At 45.5% G+C, this 20,920-nt stretch overlaps 2 protein-coding genes across 2 annotated transcripts; both read right to left on the minus strand.

Moving 5' to 3' along the window:
* Positions 1-16,265: 16,265 nt before the first annotated feature.
* Positions 16,266-16,758, minus strand: LOC147991130 (uncharacterized). The gene is made up of 2 exons (XM_087538531.1): positions 16,400-16,758; positions 16,266-16,293 (listed from the first exon to the last, which is right to left on the minus strand). The coding sequence occupies exons 1-2, from the start codon at positions 16,756-16,758 to the stop codon at positions 16,266-16,268; spliced, it is 387 nt and encodes a 128-aa protein (XP_087394657.1).
* A 48-nt stretch (positions 16,759-16,806) lies between these two features.
* Positions 16,807-17,274, minus strand: LOC147991131 (putative E3 ubiquitin-protein ligase SINA-like 6). Its single transcript, XM_087538532.1, has 2 exons — positions 17,209-17,274; positions 16,807-17,058 (listed from the first exon to the last, which is right to left on the minus strand). The coding sequence occupies exons 1-2, from the start codon at positions 17,272-17,274 to the stop codon at positions 16,807-16,809; spliced, it is 318 nt and encodes a 105-aa protein (XP_087394658.1).
* Between the last annotated feature and the right edge of the window lie 3,646 nt (positions 17,275-20,920).

Here is a 20,920-nt window from a genome sequence, read left to right on the forward strand (position 1 = left end):
TTTCAATTCTTACAGTGGTTCGTTCAAGAGTTCTCTTCCTTGGTTATCATATCAATTCATTCGTTCTTTCCAATCCTACCGGTGGTTCATTGAAGACCTTTCTCAAGTTTGCGCTATATCTCTCTTAATCCTTCCTACGAGAATAAGTAGTATGCCAAATCCATTGTTTGTCATCAATTTAATTGGTGAAGGATGAGCATAATGTAATTCTTATTCTTGTTTCATCGAGTAAATTCAATTCCTTATTCCGGAGGTTCATCAAAATTCTTCATTTCATTTGTTTCATCTTTTCTTTTCCCGGAGTTCCAAGCTCTCTCTAGTATGTCACCACGAAGCTCCATTTAAATCATCGCAAGGCTTCACCTTGTGTTTTCAACTTCTCTTTCTTTTCATTATCCTTTTGTTTACCGGGGTTCTTCATGGAGGCTCTACATGATGGTTCATCAAGGATTTAATTCCTTCTCGAAGTGTTCATCGAGATTCGTTTCAGAGGAGCTCAAGTATTCTTCATCTTGCATTTCAAAGTTCAATCCCTTCTATCTTATCTTTTGAGGTGGTGTTATGTCATTCTTGACAATTTCCCTTCGTGTGTCATGATTCAAAAATTGTCAAGAATGGGATAGTTAAACCCATCAATTTCTTCGAGCATGAGCTCTTCTCAACCCATCAATCTCTTCTTTGGAGTTATCTTGGGTTATATTTCACCTAAAGCTTCTCCTAAGGATTGTTGCTATTTATGGTGCTTACAAATGACCCAAGTTCTTCATTTACCCTCCCGGTGAAATAAGTTTCTTGTCTCCTTGTTCATATCAATCCAATCTATCGTTTCTGTTAGTGGCAAAATTTCACCTCAGTTTTGAGATGTTTTCCATAAGCCCACATCAAGCTTACTCTTTTCGTTGTTGGTTTCCAATAACTCTGTTCGACCCTTCTCCTAAAGATGCTCTTTCAAAGGTCATTTCAGGTAAAAGATGTTGTTTTCTTCTCCGTTCCTTTAATTCCATTCTTTAATCTCTTCCGGAGATGTTGCTCTCTTCACTCATCATCTCGGATTGTCAGGACCATGTTCTTTTCGTGCTTATCCTTTTAACCGGAGTGTCGTGTCCTCTTTTCAAGTATCCTCTCATCTTGTCAAGATCATGTTCAATTCCTTCCATTTTCAGTTGGAGTGTTGTCCAAATTATATCATTCTTATTCCGTCTCTATCTTGTTTTAACCGGAGTGTGGTGTCTATCATTCCTCTTCTAACCGGAGTCGCATCCAAGTGCTTTCATTTTGCCAAGTTCATATTATTGCCTTCCATTTCCAACCGGAGTGTTGTCGTAATTGATCTTTACCGTTCCTTGTACATCTTGTTTCAACCGGAGTGCTTGCATGTACTTCTCGTCCACTACAACATTTTTCTTATGTTTTTCAACCTACAAGGTTCTAGTAATGTTCCTTGTTCCTCTTTTCTAATGGAGTGTTTTCAACTTTGTTCACCTTTGTTGCATTCTTCCTTTCAATTTGTTCAACCTCTCAAGGTTCTTTGGTTTCACTCATTGGTCAAAGAAGCAACTTAGCTTTACCTCTTCTCTTCCTCTCCCGTTTCCCTCCGGTGCCATCCTAGATCTCGGGACGAGATCCTCTCATAGTGGTGGAGTGTTGTGACGCCCCAAAACTGGAGCTTCAGACGCCTTCCATGTTTTCAGTGATTCGTCATGTGATTTGTTTGGTTCGTTGCTTTCATTTTTTGCATCATGTGCATTGCATCATGTCTTCTTGCATCTCTTCTTTAAACTCAACTAAATAAATCATATGGATCTTTGGTCCATTTAAACTGAGGGAATTCACAGGGCGATTCTCTTTAAAACATACCCTCCCAATATTAGGGAGCTATAATAAATATTCCTTTTTTGGAATTCACATTAACACACTTGCAAAATCCCAACGCCTTTGTTATCACAACTATTGGCCTCTAACTTTTCTATATATCCTTCCTCAATTTTCCGGAGCTCCACCAAAAATTTGAACATTTTTGGACCTTCCTAACCCTCACTTCCTATTTGAACCATTTGAATTTAAATCAAACGAGTTTGAATTTAAACTTTGAAAAAATGCCCACTCCATTTTTCTTGGATCATACACATTCTTGTGAGTCCAAGAATATAACTCCCATGCCCAAATTCCATCCATACCCTCTCTTTCTATTTTTCTTCTTCTATCTATTTTCTTTTCTCTTTTTGGTTAAGAGAAGAGAGTAGAGAGAGAGAGAGCCCAGCTCAAGCGAAGCCCATCCAGCCAGCAGGCCTCTGGCCACTTCCCTCTTCCTGGGCCGGCCTCCAAGGCCCATCTTGCTTCCTGACCTCTAAGGCCCAGCCGCTCCCCGTTGTAACCCTAGCCTCCTTGCGTCGATCCCCATATCCCCCATTGATCCCTTCCTCCTGTGCGTGCGCCGTCACAGAGAGGCAGGGAGAGAGCAGTGTTGCACCCCTCGTCCGGATCCATGGATCTCCTCGTCCATGCCTCCCCGTCGCTCTCCCTTCACGCGGGCCTCCCATTCCTCTGCCGCGCTGGCCTGCGACCACCGTCGCCGAGCTCCTCCAGGAAGGCCACCTCAAGCGGGAGCCATGCTAGGCTCCTCTTCCTCGCGCCGGCTCCGCCTACGCTCGAGCATCCGAGTAGCCGCAGACCGAGCCGCCGCCTACCTCGTGCCGCCGCCTCGCCCGCTGTTGCACCGGCCGGCCAGAGCTTCCCATCTCCTATCCATCCATGTCTGCAGCAGCTCCCCCAACGCCACCTCGTCCCCGCGCCATAGGGCGTCGCCTCTGGTCGGTTCCAGCCGCCCTCGGCCTCTCCTCGAGCACCCAAGGCCCTGCGAGCCTCCCGCTCGCCCACCTCCCCTCGAACTACCATCGCCTGTTGCTACCGCCATGGACCCGAGCTTAGAGCTTCGCTGCTGCCTTGGCGCTGCTCCGCCAACCTCCTCCTTGTCAGTTGCATCGTCTCCGGCCCTGCCCGTTGGATCCATGCCTCCCGGTGCCCGCAGCCGCATCACCGGTCTTCTGGCTCGACCCGACATCATTCCCTTTGGCAACCGCATAGGTGCATCGCCACAAGCTTTGCCTCTATACACCCGTGTGGTGTGACTGTGGAGTTCCACCAATTGCTAGCAGCACTCCGATGCTTCCTCCCTGAATAGTTTCGCCAAGTGCCTTTCGGCGTGACCAAGACCGCGAGCACCACGGATCCGCCAAGTACCTCGACGCCCGATGCCTAAAACGACCACCGAACAGGGAATAACGCCAAGTACTAGATGAACGAGGACCGCCATGTTCATCTTCCGCCATCTCCGAAATCGCCAAGTACCACAACGAGACGAGAACAACTACCGTCGATGTGCATTTTGCCAAGTACCACTACTTTCGACCCTCGAAGACTCCGTGGACGTCAAGTTTCTCGCCGTGCCCCCGAACATCTACGGAAACTTGTGAGACTAAGAGCATGAATGACTACCATCGCCACGACAACGACTACTTCCCACAACGACCCGTGAACATCTACTTCCTCTACTTTGCACCGAACGAGAACCGTCCCATTTGCACACTTTGGAGGTATAACCCCGAGACGACTGTCCGAGAACGATTGCATGTGTTGTATGAGATGCACCCTTTGTCTGCACCGTGTTCGTAGTGTCCCTCGCTTCCATGCCATCGACTCATGGGACACCCTGTATCCGGGAGCGCCCCACCATCTTTTGCACGCATCCACACACTTCTCCTTTGCACCGGTATCTCCATGAGCTACCGGAACCGACATGTTGCCGTGGCATCATTTTCGGATTCATCACTGTGGCACCCTTTCTTTCCACCACAGTGACAAAATGCCCCATATCTTATATCATGCCAACATTTTCATAAATATTGCATCCAACTTGAACATGTCATCCGCATCATGATAATAACATTTAAATGTTTAAAATTGTTGTTGCACCAAATTGCTAAATGCATATGGGGTTTTGCCGGAATTGTTGTTTGTTATTTCCGGCCTCATTTAAACTTGCCTAAATGTTTAGTTTACTTTTGCTTCATATCTTTCCATGTTAATCAGCATTTAATATTGTTGGGTACATAAACGAGATTCAAACTAAATCACCTGTTGTGGTGTTTCGTCAATATGCAACTCGTTGCATATTGAGCTCCACTTAATTTGTAGGTTTGTTTGTGCATTTTTGCCATGCCATGCCTCTTTAAAGCGGACATGCATCATACTTGGTTGTGCATCATGTCATGTTCATGTGGTGGTTGTTTACTATGTTGCTTGCTTCTTTCCGGGTTGCTTCTCTCGTTAGCTTCGGTTTCGTTCCGGAGTTGTGAGGATCCGTTCGACTTCGTTCGTTTGTCTTCTTCATGGACTCGTTCTTCTTCCTTGCGGGATTTCAGGCAAGATGACCATACCCTCGAAATCACTTCTATCTTTGCTTGCTAGTTGCTAGCTCTATTGATATGCCGCGATACCTACCACTTGCTTTATCATGCCTCCCATATTTCCATGTCAAGCCTCTAACCCACCCTTCCTAGCAAACCGTTGTTTGGCTATGTTACCGCTTTTGCTCAGCCCCTCTTATAGCGTTGCTAGTTGCAGGTGAAGATGAAGTTTGTCCATGTTTGGAACATGGATATGTTGGGATATCATTATTATATCTTATTTACTTTAATGCATCTATATACTTGGTAAAGGATGGAGGGCTCGGCCTTATGCCTGGTGTTTTGTTCCACTCTTGCCGCCCTAGTTTCCGTCATACCGGTGTTATGTTCCTTGATTTTGCATTCCTTACACGGTTGGGTGTTATGGGGACCCCTTGACAGTTTGCTTTGAATAAAACTCCTCCAGCAAGGCCCAACCTTGGTTTTACATTTGCCTCACCTAGCCTTTTTCCCTTGAGTTTCCGAAGCCCGAGGGTCATCTTTATTTTAACCCCCCCGGGGGGGCAGTGCTTCTCTAAGTGTTGGTCCAACCTGAGCGATGTCCGGCGCCCCCTGGGCAACCGGGGTCTATGCCAACCCGATGTCTGGCTCATCCGGTGTGCCTTGAGAACGAGATATGTGCAGCTCCTATCAGGATTTGTCGGCACATCCAGGCGGCTTTGCTGGTCTTGTTTTACCATTGTCGAAATGTCTTGTAACCGGGATTCCGAGCCTGATCGGGTCGTCCTGGGAGAAGGAATACCTTTGTTGACCGTGAGAGCTTGTGATGGGCTAAGTTGGGACACCCCTGCAGGGTTTTGAACTTTTGAAAGCCATGCCTGCGGTTATGGGCAGATGGGAATTTTTAATGTCCAGTTGTAGAGAACTTGACACTTAACTTAATTAAAATGCATCAACTGCGTGTGTAGCCGTGATGGTCTCTTTCCGGCGGAGTCCGGGAAGTGAACACGGTTCTTGTGGTATGCTTGATCGTAAGTAGTTTCAGGATCACTTCTTGATCTTTATAGCTTCTCGATCGTGCTTTGCTTCTCTTCTCGCTCTCATTTGCGTAAGTTAGCCACCATACATGCTAGTGCTTGTTGCAGCTCCACCTCACTACCTTTTCCTACCCATAAGCTTAAATAGTCTTGATCTCGCGGGTGTGAGATTGTTGAGTCCTCGTGACTCATAGATACTTCCAAAACAGTTGCAGGTGCCGATGATAACCGTGCAGGTGACGCAACCGAGCTCAAGTGGGATCTTGATGAAGATCGTGTTCGTTGTGTTGTTTCGTTTCCAGTTGATCAGTAGTGGAGCCCAGTTGGGGCGATCGGGGATCTAGCATTAGGGGTTGTCTTTCTTTATTTGGTTCCGTAGTCGGACCTTGATTGTATTCTGGATGATGTAATGCTATATTTATGTATTGTGTGAAGTGGCGATTGTAAGCCAAGTATTTATCTCTTTCTTATTCAGTACATGGGATGTGTAAAGATTACCCCTCTTGCGACATGCCTACTATGCGGTTATGCCTCTAAGTCGTGCTCCGACACGTGGGAGATATAGCCGCATCGTGGGTGTAACACATTGGCAGCACTTGTAATGTGCATCACATGAGAACATAACTGTTTATACAACTTAAACTAAAATCAACATAGAGCAAGAAGTTAGAACAACAATCCAGTTAAAGAAATAGGTTTAAAACATACCTGTTGCGCCATTGGAGTTTCAATTGGATCCTTCAAATTCGAAAGTAGTTGGTATGAGTAAATACAGTGATGCAACAGCAAAGGAGTATGGACCATAGCTACAGAATCTGACCTGAGAACAATTGCTCTTCTGCTTTAAACGTGGAGTTTGGGTTAGCTGTGGTGGTCTTCGTGCTTTGGGCACTGCAGTAGCTTTACAAACTGCTCGTGTGGGGGTACTCTGCGGTGGACATGGTGCATTGTCAACTATAAGTGGGTTACTATCCGCTGGGGTTGCGGTTAGATGGGTTGTAGCTGGTTCTCTGCCCAACGGTGTAAGTGTGCAATATGGAAGAGTCTCGATTATGTGTGGTGGGGCTAGTTTGTGGGCCAGTACAACCATGGTTCTATCTGCATCGACGGGTAGAAATGTCTTTTGTGAAGAACGGGTTTTTGCTCCCTTAGATACTGCCATCACCCCCTCCAATTCAAATGACTGATAAACAAGAAAAGAAATTGAACGTACAGACATTGTATGATAGACAGATGTGGTAATTCACATGTATGTTGTCTAACCAAATAGGACAGCATGACACAATTTCACATATATGATGCCTAACTAAACAGGATAGCATGACACAAATTCAGATATATGATGGATAACTTAACAGGATATAATGGCATAATTCAACATATGATGAGTACCTAAACAGGATGACATGACAAAACTATATGATGTCTTTCTAAAATAGGTTGGGATGAAAGAATTCACATACATGTTGTCTAAGTATACAGGATGGCATGATATAATTGACATAATTGATTCATATACTAAGCAGCTGGCACTCGCATGTATGATCTCTAAACTAAGCAGATAGAATTCAATATTGTGCATATGATGTCTAAACTAAGCAATGCAAGACACCATATGCATCATATGAGAAATATAAACATTGCAACTTAGAGCATACACCTCAGGTGGGATATAGGACTGGTCATCTGTCTCTGAATCCTCCTCTGAGGAGCTCCCTGTAACAATCGAGATATATGCTTCAACATGTACCATTGCCTGCTCTGAAGACCTTGTTTTCACTCCAGATTTTTCCATAACCGGCTCAAATAGCTGATACACATGAACAGTAGTTCAATATACACAGATTGTCGACAAATGGAATATGTAATGAAAAAAAAAAGATGGCATGAGATAATTCACATATATGATGCCTGGCTCCATGGCGGTGCATAATTCACATATATGATAACTAGCTGAAAAACATGGCATTGCATAATTCACATATCTGATATAGAAAGAAAACAGGAGGCATTCACACAAAGCATGTCTAATCTAAGTAGATGGCATGGCAATGCAAGACACCATATGCATGATAGGAGCAATATAACCCAGCCAAGTTAGAGCATGCACCTTGGGGGGGGAATATGATTGGTCATATCTCTCTGAATCCTCCTCTGAGGAGCTATCTGTAACCAGCAAGAAATCTGCATCGACAGGTAGCACTAACTGCTCAGAAGACCTTGTTTTCACTCCAGATTTTCCCATGAGTGACTCAAATGGCTGATGCACGGGAAGAGTAGATGAATGTATAAACATTGTTGACAAATGGAATACATTATGGAAAAAAATATGGCACGATACAATTCACATATACGATGACTGGCTAAACAGGATTGCATTGCATGATTCACGTATATGATGCTTGGCTAAAGAAGATGGCATTGCATAATTCCCATATACTCCCTCCATTCCTAAATATTTGTCTTTTTAGAGATTTCAAATGGACTACCACATACGGATGTATATAGACATATTTTAGAGTGTAGATTCACTCATTTTGTTCCGTATGTAGTCACTTGTTGAAATCTCTAAAAAGACAAATATTTAGGAATGGTGGGAGTATGATATAGAAACCAAACAGGTGGCATTTACACAAAGCAAATCTAAACTAAGCTGATGACATATAAGATGTATAATGTAAGCAATGCAAGGCGCCATATGCATGATATGACCAACATCAGCGTGCCAGGTTAGAGCAAACACCTCAGGTGGTAAACAGGTGTGGTCGGCTCCTTCTGAAGCTCCATCTGAACAGTTATCTTCCTCTAGAATACAATCTGGAAATGCAGGAGGGGGCCACTTCGCCCACCATGGAGCGGCGTCTGCATGACATTATATTCGCACGCAACGGTCTTCTCTTTTTCTCTACATGTTCAGTACGATTGTGTACAATATCTGACATGCATAATAAAAAAATAGTTAGATTTTGTAAGGCCTAAGGGGTGCATGCAAAAATCAAGACTGATGGTAGCAAACAAGTGGATAGATACAAAACTAATGATAGCATGTAGATTATAGCTTCAGTTTAAAAAGATAGACAATGGATCATCTATTGTTTGTTGCCCACCCAACATGAACCACATAGAAGACCCCAGATGAACTAGATAGTAGACAGATACTATTCGTTGCTGGCTCGATATGAGACCCATGGGCAATTCAAAACTCAAGATTGAACGATAAAGTAGCAGGTAATAATAACCGATGTATAACATAAGCAAACACGAAAGACTGCGACCTCTCTTTCGAAACTGTGTAGTCCTCAGGTTCATCTGCTCAGTCGATGATGGTAATGCAGTTGGCGTGGCTGACGGCAACGGGGAAGATGATCTGAGGCGGCGAAAGGAAGTCTGCAGGGAGGATCTCTGCTACAGTGAACGCTTCTGTCGATGGTGCACCTCAGGTGGGGTGGATGACGGCACGGCAGGAGCAGGACATAACACACAGAGTTTTCTTTGACGCCTATCTGAAAATGAAGTAAATCTGTAAGGGCTCCTTAGAATTGGAGGATTGTATAAACGCAGGGACAGGAAAAACATAGGAATAGGATAGGAATGCACGTGCAAAACAGAGCATTTGGAAACATAGGATTTCAGTCAACCTGGGTGTTTGGCTCACATGAATTTGAAGAACAGAGGAATGGAGAAACAAAGTGATGCGACGAGTGTACAACCTCTTTGGCATAGCCTTGTGGACCTCAGCATCATTGGGTTGGACGTGGAGGATGGTGATGATGCTGGTGTGACTGTCGGAGGCGGGGAAGAAGATCTGAGGCCACTGGAAACGACGCCGAGGGTACTGCTCCGCTGTGATGGACGGTTCCGTCATTGGAGCAGCTCCGCTAAGGTGTACGGCGACGAGGCTGAAGCATGACAAGACAGACAACGTTAATCTGAAGTGGGACCCTAATATCATCTGCTATAGATGATGTAAAATACATCACCAAAAAGTGCTAGATGTAAAACGCATCAGCCGCGCCACGGCCGCTCCGACAGATGTTGTAAGTACTGTTCACTCTAAACTTAACTGAAGAAAATGAACTTCACAGTCGAAACTGAATTTTACTGTCGAAACTGATTGAACAAGTAACAGAGCATTGCAATAGATGTTTAGGGCATTCGAGCACTAGTAGCGAAGAAGCAGTGATCTAAATCAGCAGATGCTCGAGCAGGGAACGCACTAGCAAAGAGAAAGTCGTGCAGTACCACCGCGAGCGAGTGCTAAAGCAGCAACTCCTGTAGCTGCCGGAGGTCGTGCAGCAGCAGCAGCAGCAGCGCAAGCGAGAGCAAGAGCAGAGCAGCACGAACGAAAGCAGGAGCAGTGCAGCAGCGCGACCGACAGCAAGAACAGAGCCGCAGCGCAAGCGAGAGCCGGAGCAGCTGCAGCTAGTGCCGTTGTGGAAGTCGCCGCCGAGGAAGCAATGACATGGGGGAGAGACGCCGTGGATGATGCGGCCGGCGACGGCGCCTTCGATGGAGACACGCCATGTCTGCTCGGTATCGAGCACCGGAAGCCCCATGAGATCGAATAAAAGATAAAATGCAGCGGTGAGTGCAGAACCTCCTTGGTGGTGCCGAGTTGGCCTCGGCTTCATCGGAGGAATTGGTGAGGGTGTTGCGGTTCCGGTGGGGCAGGTCAAGTCGGCGCTGTGGGGATTGAGGTGGCGCGATAGACGAGGCAAACATCGGGGCAGCTCCTTGGAGGTGGAGGACGGGGCAGCTGATCCGGCGGGACGACGAGATCGACAACGGATCCTCATCCGGTGCGGTGGATGAGGGACGGCGAGCTGTTGCCGTGGACGACGTAGTCGGGGAAGAGTCTCCGGCTGGGCGGCGGTCGGGAGGCCGACGGAGGAGCGTGGGGTTTCGCGGGTTTTGGCGGCCTCGGTGTACGAATGGGGGGCGAAGGGGGAGGGGGGAGCCAAGCTTAGGGACGCGCTTGTCCGAAATGTAGGGTAAGTTACCAGCGTACCCCCCACTAGTTTTAACACCGTGACATGGAGCTTCATTTCCGGCTGAGGGGTAGAAGGGGGATTTCGCGTGTTTGGGCTGCGGGAGCGATTTCGGATGAGGAGGGAGTTCTCGCGCGCATCCAAATTTTGGGATAACAAGGCGCGGCGCGGGTTGAAGAAGCGGGAGTTTCAAAGCAGGTGAGACAAAAGATACTCAAGCTTGAAAATTTCGGGATAACAAGGTGCGGATTCCTTGTTCGGCAAAACAAACTTAACGTGTAAAAAAACAATTCATACAAGACACAAGAGAGTCATGTCCCCTTTTACTATATTGCTATAGATGTCATTGAAAAAACTACAAGAAAATGTAAAAAAAATCGGGAGAACAAGATTACCCTGCACAGTACCAAATCGATTCACACTTCCCTCAACAACAACAAAAAACAAATAAATTCCCACCAAAGAAAGATTAATGTCCCTTTTTATATGATTACAGATGCCATGATCTCGAATTTCAATTTTTGAATCCACGTTATGTTGAATTTGAATATATCGTTATGTAACCTTGCGGTTTATAATTGATGTGGTCGTACATTTTGATCTTCCATCATATATGAACATTTTACTCCACCATGTGAACATATATATTGTCGTCTACCATATGGACTAAATTTGAATCAATTTTCCTTATTTGAATACGATTGTTGTCAAGTTATACAATAATTTAAATATTATCTTGATAACAAAAAACATACATATAGTAGTAATCATATTTCACTATGAACTACATGTACCATACGCTCTCCAATTCAAATATTTGTATCCATTTTATGTTGAATTCAAATCATAGTACATTATTGGTCTAGGTAGCGGATAATCTAAACCCTGTTTTCATACATATAATTTTTGGCTCAATTGGGACAAGTTTTGGTATAAGCCTCTTGCAAAACCGGAGATTCCCTCAACAAGCCTCGTGGTTCCGAGAGGGAACGTGTCACCTTTGTGTGCGAAACGATATACGCTGCCTCCCCCCTGATTTTATTTACAGAGGCAACATAGAACTATATGAGTGCCCTGTTAAATTTTGGAATTATTTCGGGTTCATTTGGCCTTTTTATACATTAATTGAGTTTCTGGACTTTTAATGTGTATAATCTAAGTATGAATTGCATGCACATGCTCTGGTGCACCAAAGTGGGTTGAAAAATCACATGTGTGTCCTTGGTTGAATTTCTAGGTCCCATGGAAGAAATGAGAATGAAATTCAGACATCTGGGCGTTATGACTCGGCCGAGAACATCAAGAAACTTTGATTTTAAATTCATGTAAACCCAAAACTCGCCTGGAAATCATGAAACTTGGCATGGTGTCATGTCATGGCACTAACAAGTTGTGGTAAAAAAATTGGGCCAATTTGGAAGCTCGTGGTTCTAAGAGGGAACGTGCCACCTTTGTGCGTGAAACGATATACGCTGCCCCCCCCCTTGAGTTTCTTAACAAATGCAACATAGAACTACATTAGTGCCCTGTTAAATTTTGGAATTATTCTGGGTTCGTTTGTCGTTTTTTATACATTAATTGAGTTTCTGGTCATTTAATGTGCATAAGTCAAATTTGAACTACAAGCACATGCTCTCGTGCACCAAAGTTGGTTGAAAATCACATTTGTGTCCTCGGGTGAATTTCTAGGTCCCATGCAAGAAATGAGAATAAAATTAAAACATCTGGGCATCGTGGCTCAGCCGAGAACATTGAGAAACTTGGTTTTAAAATTCTTGTAAATCCAAAACACGTCTGAAAATCATGAAACTTGGCATGGATGTCATGTCATGGTACTACCATGTTGTGGTAAAAAAAATGGCTGAGTAGGAACAGATTTTGGTATAAGCTTCTTGCAAACCGAAGCTTCTCTCAAGAAGGCTCGTGGTTCTGAGAGGGAACGTGCCACCTTTGAGTGTGAAACGATATACGCTGTCCCCCTTGAGTTTATTTACAAAGGCAACATAGAACTACATGAGTGCCCTGTTAAATTTTGGAATTATTCCGGCTTCGTTTGGCCTTATTTACACATTAATTGAGTTTTTGGTCATTTAATGTGCATAATTCAAATTTGAACTACAAGCACATGCTCCCGTGCACCAAAGTTGGTTGAAAAATCACATTTGTGTCCTCGGGTGAATTTCTACTCCCTCCTTCCATCTATATAGGTCCTAATGCGTTTTTCGAGGCTAACTTTGACCAAACGTTAGAGCAATAATATATGACATGCAACTTACACAAAGCATACCTTCAAATTTGTATCTCAAAGGAGCTTCCAATAATATAATTTTCATAGTATACATCTCATGTGCTATTAATCTTGTCAATAGTCAAAGGCTGTCTTGGAAAACACATTAGGCCCTATATAGATGGAAGGACGGAGTAGGTCCCATGCAAAAAATGAGAATAAAATTCAAACATTTGGGCATCGTGGCTCGGTCGAGAACATTGAGAAACTTGGTTTTAAAATCATGAAACTTGGCATGGTGTCATGTCATGGTAGTACCATGCCATGGTAAAAAAATTGGCCGAATAGGAACAAATTTTGGTATAAGCTTCTTGCAAATCGGAGCTTCTCTCAAGAAGGCTCGTGGTTCTGGGAGGGAACATGTCACCTTTGTGTGCATAATTCAAATTTGAAATACAAGCACATGTTCCGGTGCACCAAAGTTGGTTGAAAAATCACATGTGTGTCCTCAGGTAAATTTCTAGGTTCCATACAAGAAATGGGAATGAAATTCAAAATTCTGGGCGTCGTGGCTGGGTTGGAAACATTGAGAAACTTAGTTTTTTAATTCCTGTAAATCCAAAACACGCATGAAAATAATGAAACTTGGCTTGGTGCCATGACATGGCACCAACATGCTATGGTAAATTTGCAGTCCGGTTTGCGAAGGCGCACACATTAACAATCAACAAAGTCATTTTGGAACAAGTGATGTCACGTTACAATCGGAAACACAAGTATTATTGAAACCGTGGGTGTTCTACTTACTAGTACCATTTGTGTGCCGCCACGCGTCCCCATTTTTTATTAGCTAGGAGGCGCCGTGCAGGGTAGCTATTTGAGTACGAGAGGCGTGCGATCAGACCCCTGCGCGTGCTTATCGGGAGGAGAGCCTTTTGACCTCCATCTGCCGTCCACCTCTCTCCCAAGGTCTCCATTAATGGCGCCCGAGCCTCTGTTTGATGGCGTGGCTATGTCTCACTCAACTGAGATTTAAGAGAGAAAAAAGAAAATCTGAAAGCATGGATCTTGATGTAAGATCCGACGGACCTATATAGCATCTACTGTGACTTATAGCAAGACTGATGAATATATAAGGACGATTAAATTTTTTTAGTCAAAGAAGGGCTTGCCCCTTCCGATTTTCATTACTGAAAACCACCACAATTCACAAGAAGTTCAGCACAACTCTAGCCTAACACGAAGGACTAAAGCTACCAGATTGAAATCGCAACATCCCAAGAGGCCAACAAAGGCCAAACATCCGCGCTAGAACCCAACATTTCACAACCGACGACACAATCCACATCCTAAACCGATTATTACATCAAAAGAAACCAGGAAACTGAAGGAAGCCCAGCAGCAACTAGAAGAACAACAACGCCAGGGTCGCCACAGCAAGAGTTTTCTTCATTCCAGCCTTGCAACATTGATCTTCCACAGAAAGATAAGGACGGTTAATTGTCTTACATAATTAGAAAGATAATTAAAAAAGCCACATGCGGCTAAGCCCGAAATACACAAGGGCAAAAGAAGAAGGAAGACAAGGGTCTGGCTCGCTGATATCTACTTTCTTGATGCGTTGCTGCAGGCCGCGGGAACTAGTCTCCACGGCAAGGGCGATGAGCTATTTCGTGTCCTCAAGACCCTGCTTGAGAACATCCACAGATTCCTCCACCAGCCTTTGGCGCTCGTTGCAGAGCATGTCATTCTCGGCCATAAGTTTCTTGATGATGACGCCGGTCCTCTTCAACAAGGCACTGGTATCCTCTTGCTGGTCTGCAATTCGGACGATTTTCTCCCTTAGCAGGTCGCGCTCGGCCCGGAGCCTCTCATTGCCCTCCCTTAGTTGCCGGATGACGCCGGTAGCCTGTTCAAACGAGGCTTTCATGTCGTCCTGCAACCTCGCCCAGCCGAAGATCTAATCCATCTGGTTATGGACGATCGCATGCATGCGCCTGTAACAGTCGTCGCCTGCCCGCGAGAAATTATACCAAGCTGCCGCGGCGCGGCGGGACATCTCTGATGCATTCGTGGCGCGGAGGGACATCTCTGCTGCTTCCGTGGCGCGGCCAGACCAGTCTGCTGCATCGACGGTGTGGCGGGACCTCCGTGCTGCTTCAGCGGCGCGGCGGGACCTCTGTGCTGCTACTTCCGCGCGGCGGGACATGTTGGTTGCTCTCGCAGCGAGGCGGGACATCTCTCGTGCTTCCGCTTCCATGCTCGCCTCTTCCTGGTGGCAATCTCTCGACCCAGAACTCACGCTGGCCATGGAAGACGCAAGGGAAGGATGCTGAATGACTTGTTTGTTTTTGTGGATGAGGAGTTGAGGAGGAATGTGCAGTCATCTTGGCATACTAGTATTTATAACCGGGTACTAATACGCTCCTAAGTGGGAAACCATTTAGGTTGTGATCGGTGTGAATAGGTTTGCAATTAAATATAGCATGGTACTAATACGCTCCTAAGTGGGAAACCGTTTAGGTTGTGATAGGTGTGAACAGGTTTGCAATTCAATATAGTGTGGAGTAATTTGGAATGTGACGATACGCAAGCTCAAAATTTATTGACGGTTCTAGTTTCGAAGTGCGGCACTATTCCCGGATGGAGTACTTCTTTTTCTACTCCCTCCTTTCCAGTTTTATAGGGCTTATCTCAAAATTTTAGTTTTTCCATTTTATAAGGCTCGATTTGGTTGTTCCCCAACACATGTTTAGATTCCAAGGTGCATTAAATCATTGCATGCAAGTATTAAGAGAAAATTGACCAATGCATGTACTTTATGCATGCATGCATTGCAATTAATGCATTGATAAACATAATTTTTTGAGAAAAATAAGAGCATTAATTAGGTGCTTTTGCAAACTACAAAAAATATTCCACCACTCACCATCTTGGTTGGTGAGATTTTTGAATTAAGCCCTATAAACTGGAAAGGAGGGAGTACTGCTGTGTACATGCAATAACTAGCACCGTCGTATACATATCTTACGGTTAATGGGGCGTTCGACAGGAATAGCCGTGTGGCGAGCTCTAGGCTAGTCTTTTTTTCAGACGCATTAAACCTATCTCTCGAGACTTCTCGCATGCACCATCATGCCACCCACAAAAACTTGTACTCTGAGTTTAGTAGTACGTTATACAGGAAGAGAAGAGGTGCACGCACGCACTCGTCCTCTCACACACGCGTCTGTTTTTTCTCGAAAAGCAGGATGATGACCCCCAGCCTCTGCATCTGGGAGTCACACACGCATCTGTAGCTACGAATTGTAGTGTTCTCAACCATCCGATTGGCTCTATCATGGATGTACCTATATACTAAAACATGTCTAGATACATCTATATTTTGACAAATAGAAGGCATGTATTGTGGAACGGAGGGAGTGCTTGTCATCAAAATGGATAAAAAGGGACGTATCTAGAACTAAAATACGTCTACATACATCTCCTTTTATCCATTTTGATGACAAGTAGTACTTCTTACCCAAAGGAACTTTATATCCAACACACACAAAATATCCGTTCGACTATTGGAAATTACTGATCTGATGTCGAAGTAATTGCTGCATCACCACCAAAACCCACCATTTCTTAAGCTAAAGTAGACCAAGGTAATCCCTATATTAGCATATTACTAATATAAACAGAAGGCACTGTAGAAACATTTAGGACGTGAGCTTGTCAATCTGAATGTGGAGGGACCCAAGCTTAGCCCTGGCCAGCAGCTTGGGCGGAATTGTCAAGAAGGTCAGCTCCTGCACGTCGACGTCGTCAGGATCCTTGCTGCTTGCCACCTCCATTTCCACCTTGACGGCATCGGTCGTGCCTTTGGGCTCCCCCGGCGGGCCGTTCGCCCACAGCTTGGCCACGTAGTGCGGCAGTGGGGACGCCCCCGCTCTGATGCAGACGACCGACACGGTGATAGGCGCGCCAATGTCGAGCATGCCGCCGACCAAGAAAAACGCGCGGCGGTCCTCCTCCGCGAATAGCAAGAGTCGTGGCTCCGACAATGGCACTTGCAGCTGGAGCACCTTGCCGTACTGGATCCTGTGCACGGGCATGGGATGCGCGGTGCTGATGTGGTGGTAGAGCGCCAGCGGCGGGCCTTCCTAGCCGCAGACGGGCACGGGGCATTTGCAGGGCGCGAGCGGACACACGCTCTGGTGATCGGCGAGCTTGTGGTAAGTGACGTAGAGCCCACAGCCTTCGTGCGGGCACTCCACCCTCACCGACGAAAGGACATAGTCCACCATCGTGTTCCGCACGTCGAAGCCACTGCTGCGCTCGCACTTCTGGCACTGCCGCTGGTTCTCGGGGCGCTCAACGCGGCAGTCCGCGTAGGCCAGGTGCCCTTCCTTGCACTGCAGAAATCAATTGAACAACACATCAATCAAGAAACATGCACCTTGCTCAATCAGCCGAACGGACGAGGTGTATTCGAACCTCATACACTGGAGGCATCAAGAGCGGAGGCACAAGGGGCAGTGGAGCACGGTGAGGTCCATCGAGACCTTATAGAGCTCCATCGTCGGGTCCTGTTCGGTCTGCATGATCTTGCCCTCCTCGTGCACAACCATCTCTCGACTTGGGCCGGGGTATTACAAAGCTTTACCATCACATATTTTATACTACTTCAAGGTGCATTAAATCAACACATGCAAGTATCAAAAGGAGAGTCACGGCATGCATGCATGCGTTGTAATTAATGCATCGGTAAATGCAAATTATTGAAATATATTGAGTGCAGTTCTTTGATGTGTCGCGTCAACTCGTAAATCAACGAGAAGTTTGATTATCCTCTCCCTCATGGACTTAACTGCACCTGCCTTTGGTTGTATGACAGGTTGGCCACACACCTGTCAGGCCCACCTGTCATACATGCAAAGGCAGGAGCGTCCCTCCCTCGCCCATGAGCATGGTGGCTGGCAAGACTAGGAGAAGCTTTCGCTACACGCTCTCCCTCCCGCACGCGGTGGACATGCAGCAGTTCAATCGGTGTTAGATGGCCAGAAGCGTACTGTAGTACTCCTCCAGTGCAATAGTACTCCATCATTGTTCGACTTCCCGAAGAGGCGAAGAGCCAAGCGCGACCCGGACGCTCGTGTGGCAGTTTCATGTGTAGAGTAGTCTAGGATAGTGTGTACCGTGCATGTAAGCTTAAAATCGTTGGGGTCGGCTCCATGCTATGTGGCCGTCTCGAAGTTTTTAAAAAAAAATTAAAATAGTCTTCTGGCCCTACCTGACACCCTGGTGATTGTAGTTTGCACGCTCATCTAGTCAAGACAGGAATATATATTTTAATTTGTATTTTTTCGAAAAGGGGGGACTCCCCGGCTTCTGCATCAGAACGATGGATACAGCCACATATATTTTAATTTGTGGTGGGTAAATGTTAGAGGTTGCAGCAAATATATTGTACACTGCGGGTCTTTCAGCCAAGTTTAGAGGCAAGCATGTGGGGCCAGTGCTATGATGTGTCGCATCAACTCGTACAATGAGGAGAAGCTTGATTTTACTACACGCCTTCTCCCTCACCCATGCACGCGGTTTCTCGCAAACGAGGACAGGCTTTTTAGTTCTCTTTTAGTGGGCCCGAGGATAACTAACCCAATTAAAACCTCTCCACCGGGCTAGTTTTTTTAGCTGGGTTAGAGCAAACTAGCTCAAACTAACCCCTCTTGTTTCGATAATTTGAGGCTATTTCAACCCAAACTAGCTCTAACTCAGGGATCCAAACAAAGAGGTGTGTTACTGTACATGCTACAGTGTGGACCGTAGCACATTGTTTTTATGGCCATATCACCACATTGTTTTCTACTGCTGGTTCACTGGGCTACCGTGCTTCGCACTGCTGGTTAACTGGGCTGCCATGGTTCGCACTCCTCTGACCTGAGTAGTACTCCATCCGTTCCTAAATATAAGTCTTCGTAGATATTTCACTATGGACCACATACGGATGTATATAGATGCATTTTATGTGTAGATTCACTCATTTTTCTCCGTATGTGGTCCATAGTGAAATCTCTCCAAAGACTTATATTTAGGAACGGGGGGAGTAGTATAGTACTAGTATATACCGCATCATTCTTTGCTCCTTCTTACTACTCGGACATGTGGGAGAGCCAGCATCCGGGTCGACGTGTCATGCACCAGATTAGAGTGCAGAACGGAAGGGGGGCATCACCCCGGTCGGAGCGCCAGTAATTCATGACTATAGTGAGTGGTCATATCACAAGTCTTTCCAGCAGTAACGCGTCGTCAAATCGCACAGCCCCACTCGCTCACCCTCCTCGCCTCTATGTCAAACCGCCTACCCGAAAACTGCCGCGTGTACTGCCCGGGAAAAGCCCCGCCCTCAACTTTTAACTACGCGAAAATAGTTCGAGCTTGTTCGTTCTATATAAATACAGTACTTACTATATGTTTATTCACTCGTGGGGTTGTTCAATGAATGGAAGGGCAGGGAGCACAAGTGAACAATACTGTAGTACTACTAGTAGTAAGTAGGAGTCATACAGTAGTCACCTTAAATAGAGAGTTTCTTTTCTTTAATGCCACGTACACAAATGGAAACGCTTGTTATGGAGAGAAAAAAGATAATCACTCCACTATATATGGACGCAGGGGCCTGAGCGCTTGCTTTACTAGGGTTGCTCTTTTCATTCTCTCATCCTCTCCAGATATAAACAAGACAGCGGTAGCGACATTTTCTCTCTGCTCACCGCTGGTCACAGATCCGGCCGGATCCCTTCGGCCGGTGTGTGTAGAGGACTAAAAGGTGCATCGTTCACGCGGTCATCGCCGCCGAGGGAGGAAACCCACAGCTGCCGGAGGGGCCCGATCCTCTGCCCGTGTCGTTCTCTCTGACACAGCACCGGCTCGGGAGGTCCTCCGACCCTTCTTCCTCCCTGCCGTATTGTCCGCAGATCCGACCTGCCGCCGCCGACATCCCGGCGACCCTCAGGTATAAGTTCTTCGAAAGCGGCCTTGCTCTACTGCTCCAGCTCCCCATGTGTCTGCATGTGCATCTTTTTCTACTCCCATCAGCTCTTCCAAAGCCACCTAAATTTTTAGTATTATTAGAGGTAAAGCTACTTCATGCATTCGAATCTAGGGCTTTGTTCAAACAACGAAGAAAGGGGGGAAAGTTGTAGCATGAATCTAGGACTTGATTCAAAGAGGAAATAATATGGTGAAAGTAGTAGAGACCGGATACCCAACCGGTCTCTTGGTTGAAAAGGGAAATAATGGGAAAACGCAATACAAACTGGATAAGGAACAAATCTATTATTGGTTGAAAAAAGGATAGAAAGTGGCGGCTAGTGGACAAGTCAACAGAGTATGTCCAGGATTAGATTTGCTGCCATCACATAGTAAAAGGTCTCCAGGATTAGATTTGCTGCCCTCACATAGTAAAAGGTCTCAGGATTAGATTTGCTGCCCTCACATAGTAAAAGGTCTCAGGATTAGATTTGCTGCCCTCACATAGTAAAAGGTCTCCAGGATTAGATTTGCTGCCCTCACATAGTAAAATGTCTCCAGGATTAGATTTTCTGCCCTCACATAGTAAAAGGTCTCCAGGATTAGATTTGCTACCCTCACATAGTACAAGGTCTCCAGGATTAGGTTTGCTACCCTCACATAGCATGAACAAACTCGGCATCACCACTTTATGCCTCCTTGTAGGTACATTGTGCTGATGCGTCCACTATCGCATGTCCTTATACCAACCTTTTGTTGTTGTTAATGTAAGGGCACATGTAAAATGAAGCGATCACACTGTTACCTTAGGGACATGTCTAACCAGTGTTATTGTTAATCTAATGCCTCCAGTGATAAGACGCAATTAAACTATGTTACAAATGGCACTCCTGCTGTTTTCCCCAGTATGATAAGTAAGTTGCTCCTTTACGCTGCTGAGCGTCCTGGTGTCCCCACGGTCCCATGCCCTTAAACCAACTCTTTAGCTGCTATTGATTTACTGTGTATGGTAAACAAGCAATGCCACCATTAAAGTAATCCCATATTTGAGGAATCTCATTGTTGATCGTAATGCTTCTGGTAACATGAAGCATTGTTGACGTTTTAAAATTTCTACTATCCTTGCGTGATTGCCATGAACATAATTAAGATGCTTCTTTTCATTTTGTATATGTTTCGTATATTCTTATTGACCAACAACTGTTTACTTTCTATCTTTTTGTGCAGATAGGGATATCCATT

This window comes from Triticum urartu, chromosome 1A (assembly GCF_056163025.1).
Source record: "Triticum urartu cultivar PI428250 chromosome 1A, HENAU_Tu73, whole genome shotgun sequence".
Classification (NCBI taxonomy): domain Eukaryota; kingdom Viridiplantae; phylum Streptophyta; class Magnoliopsida; order Poales; family Poaceae; genus Triticum; species Triticum urartu.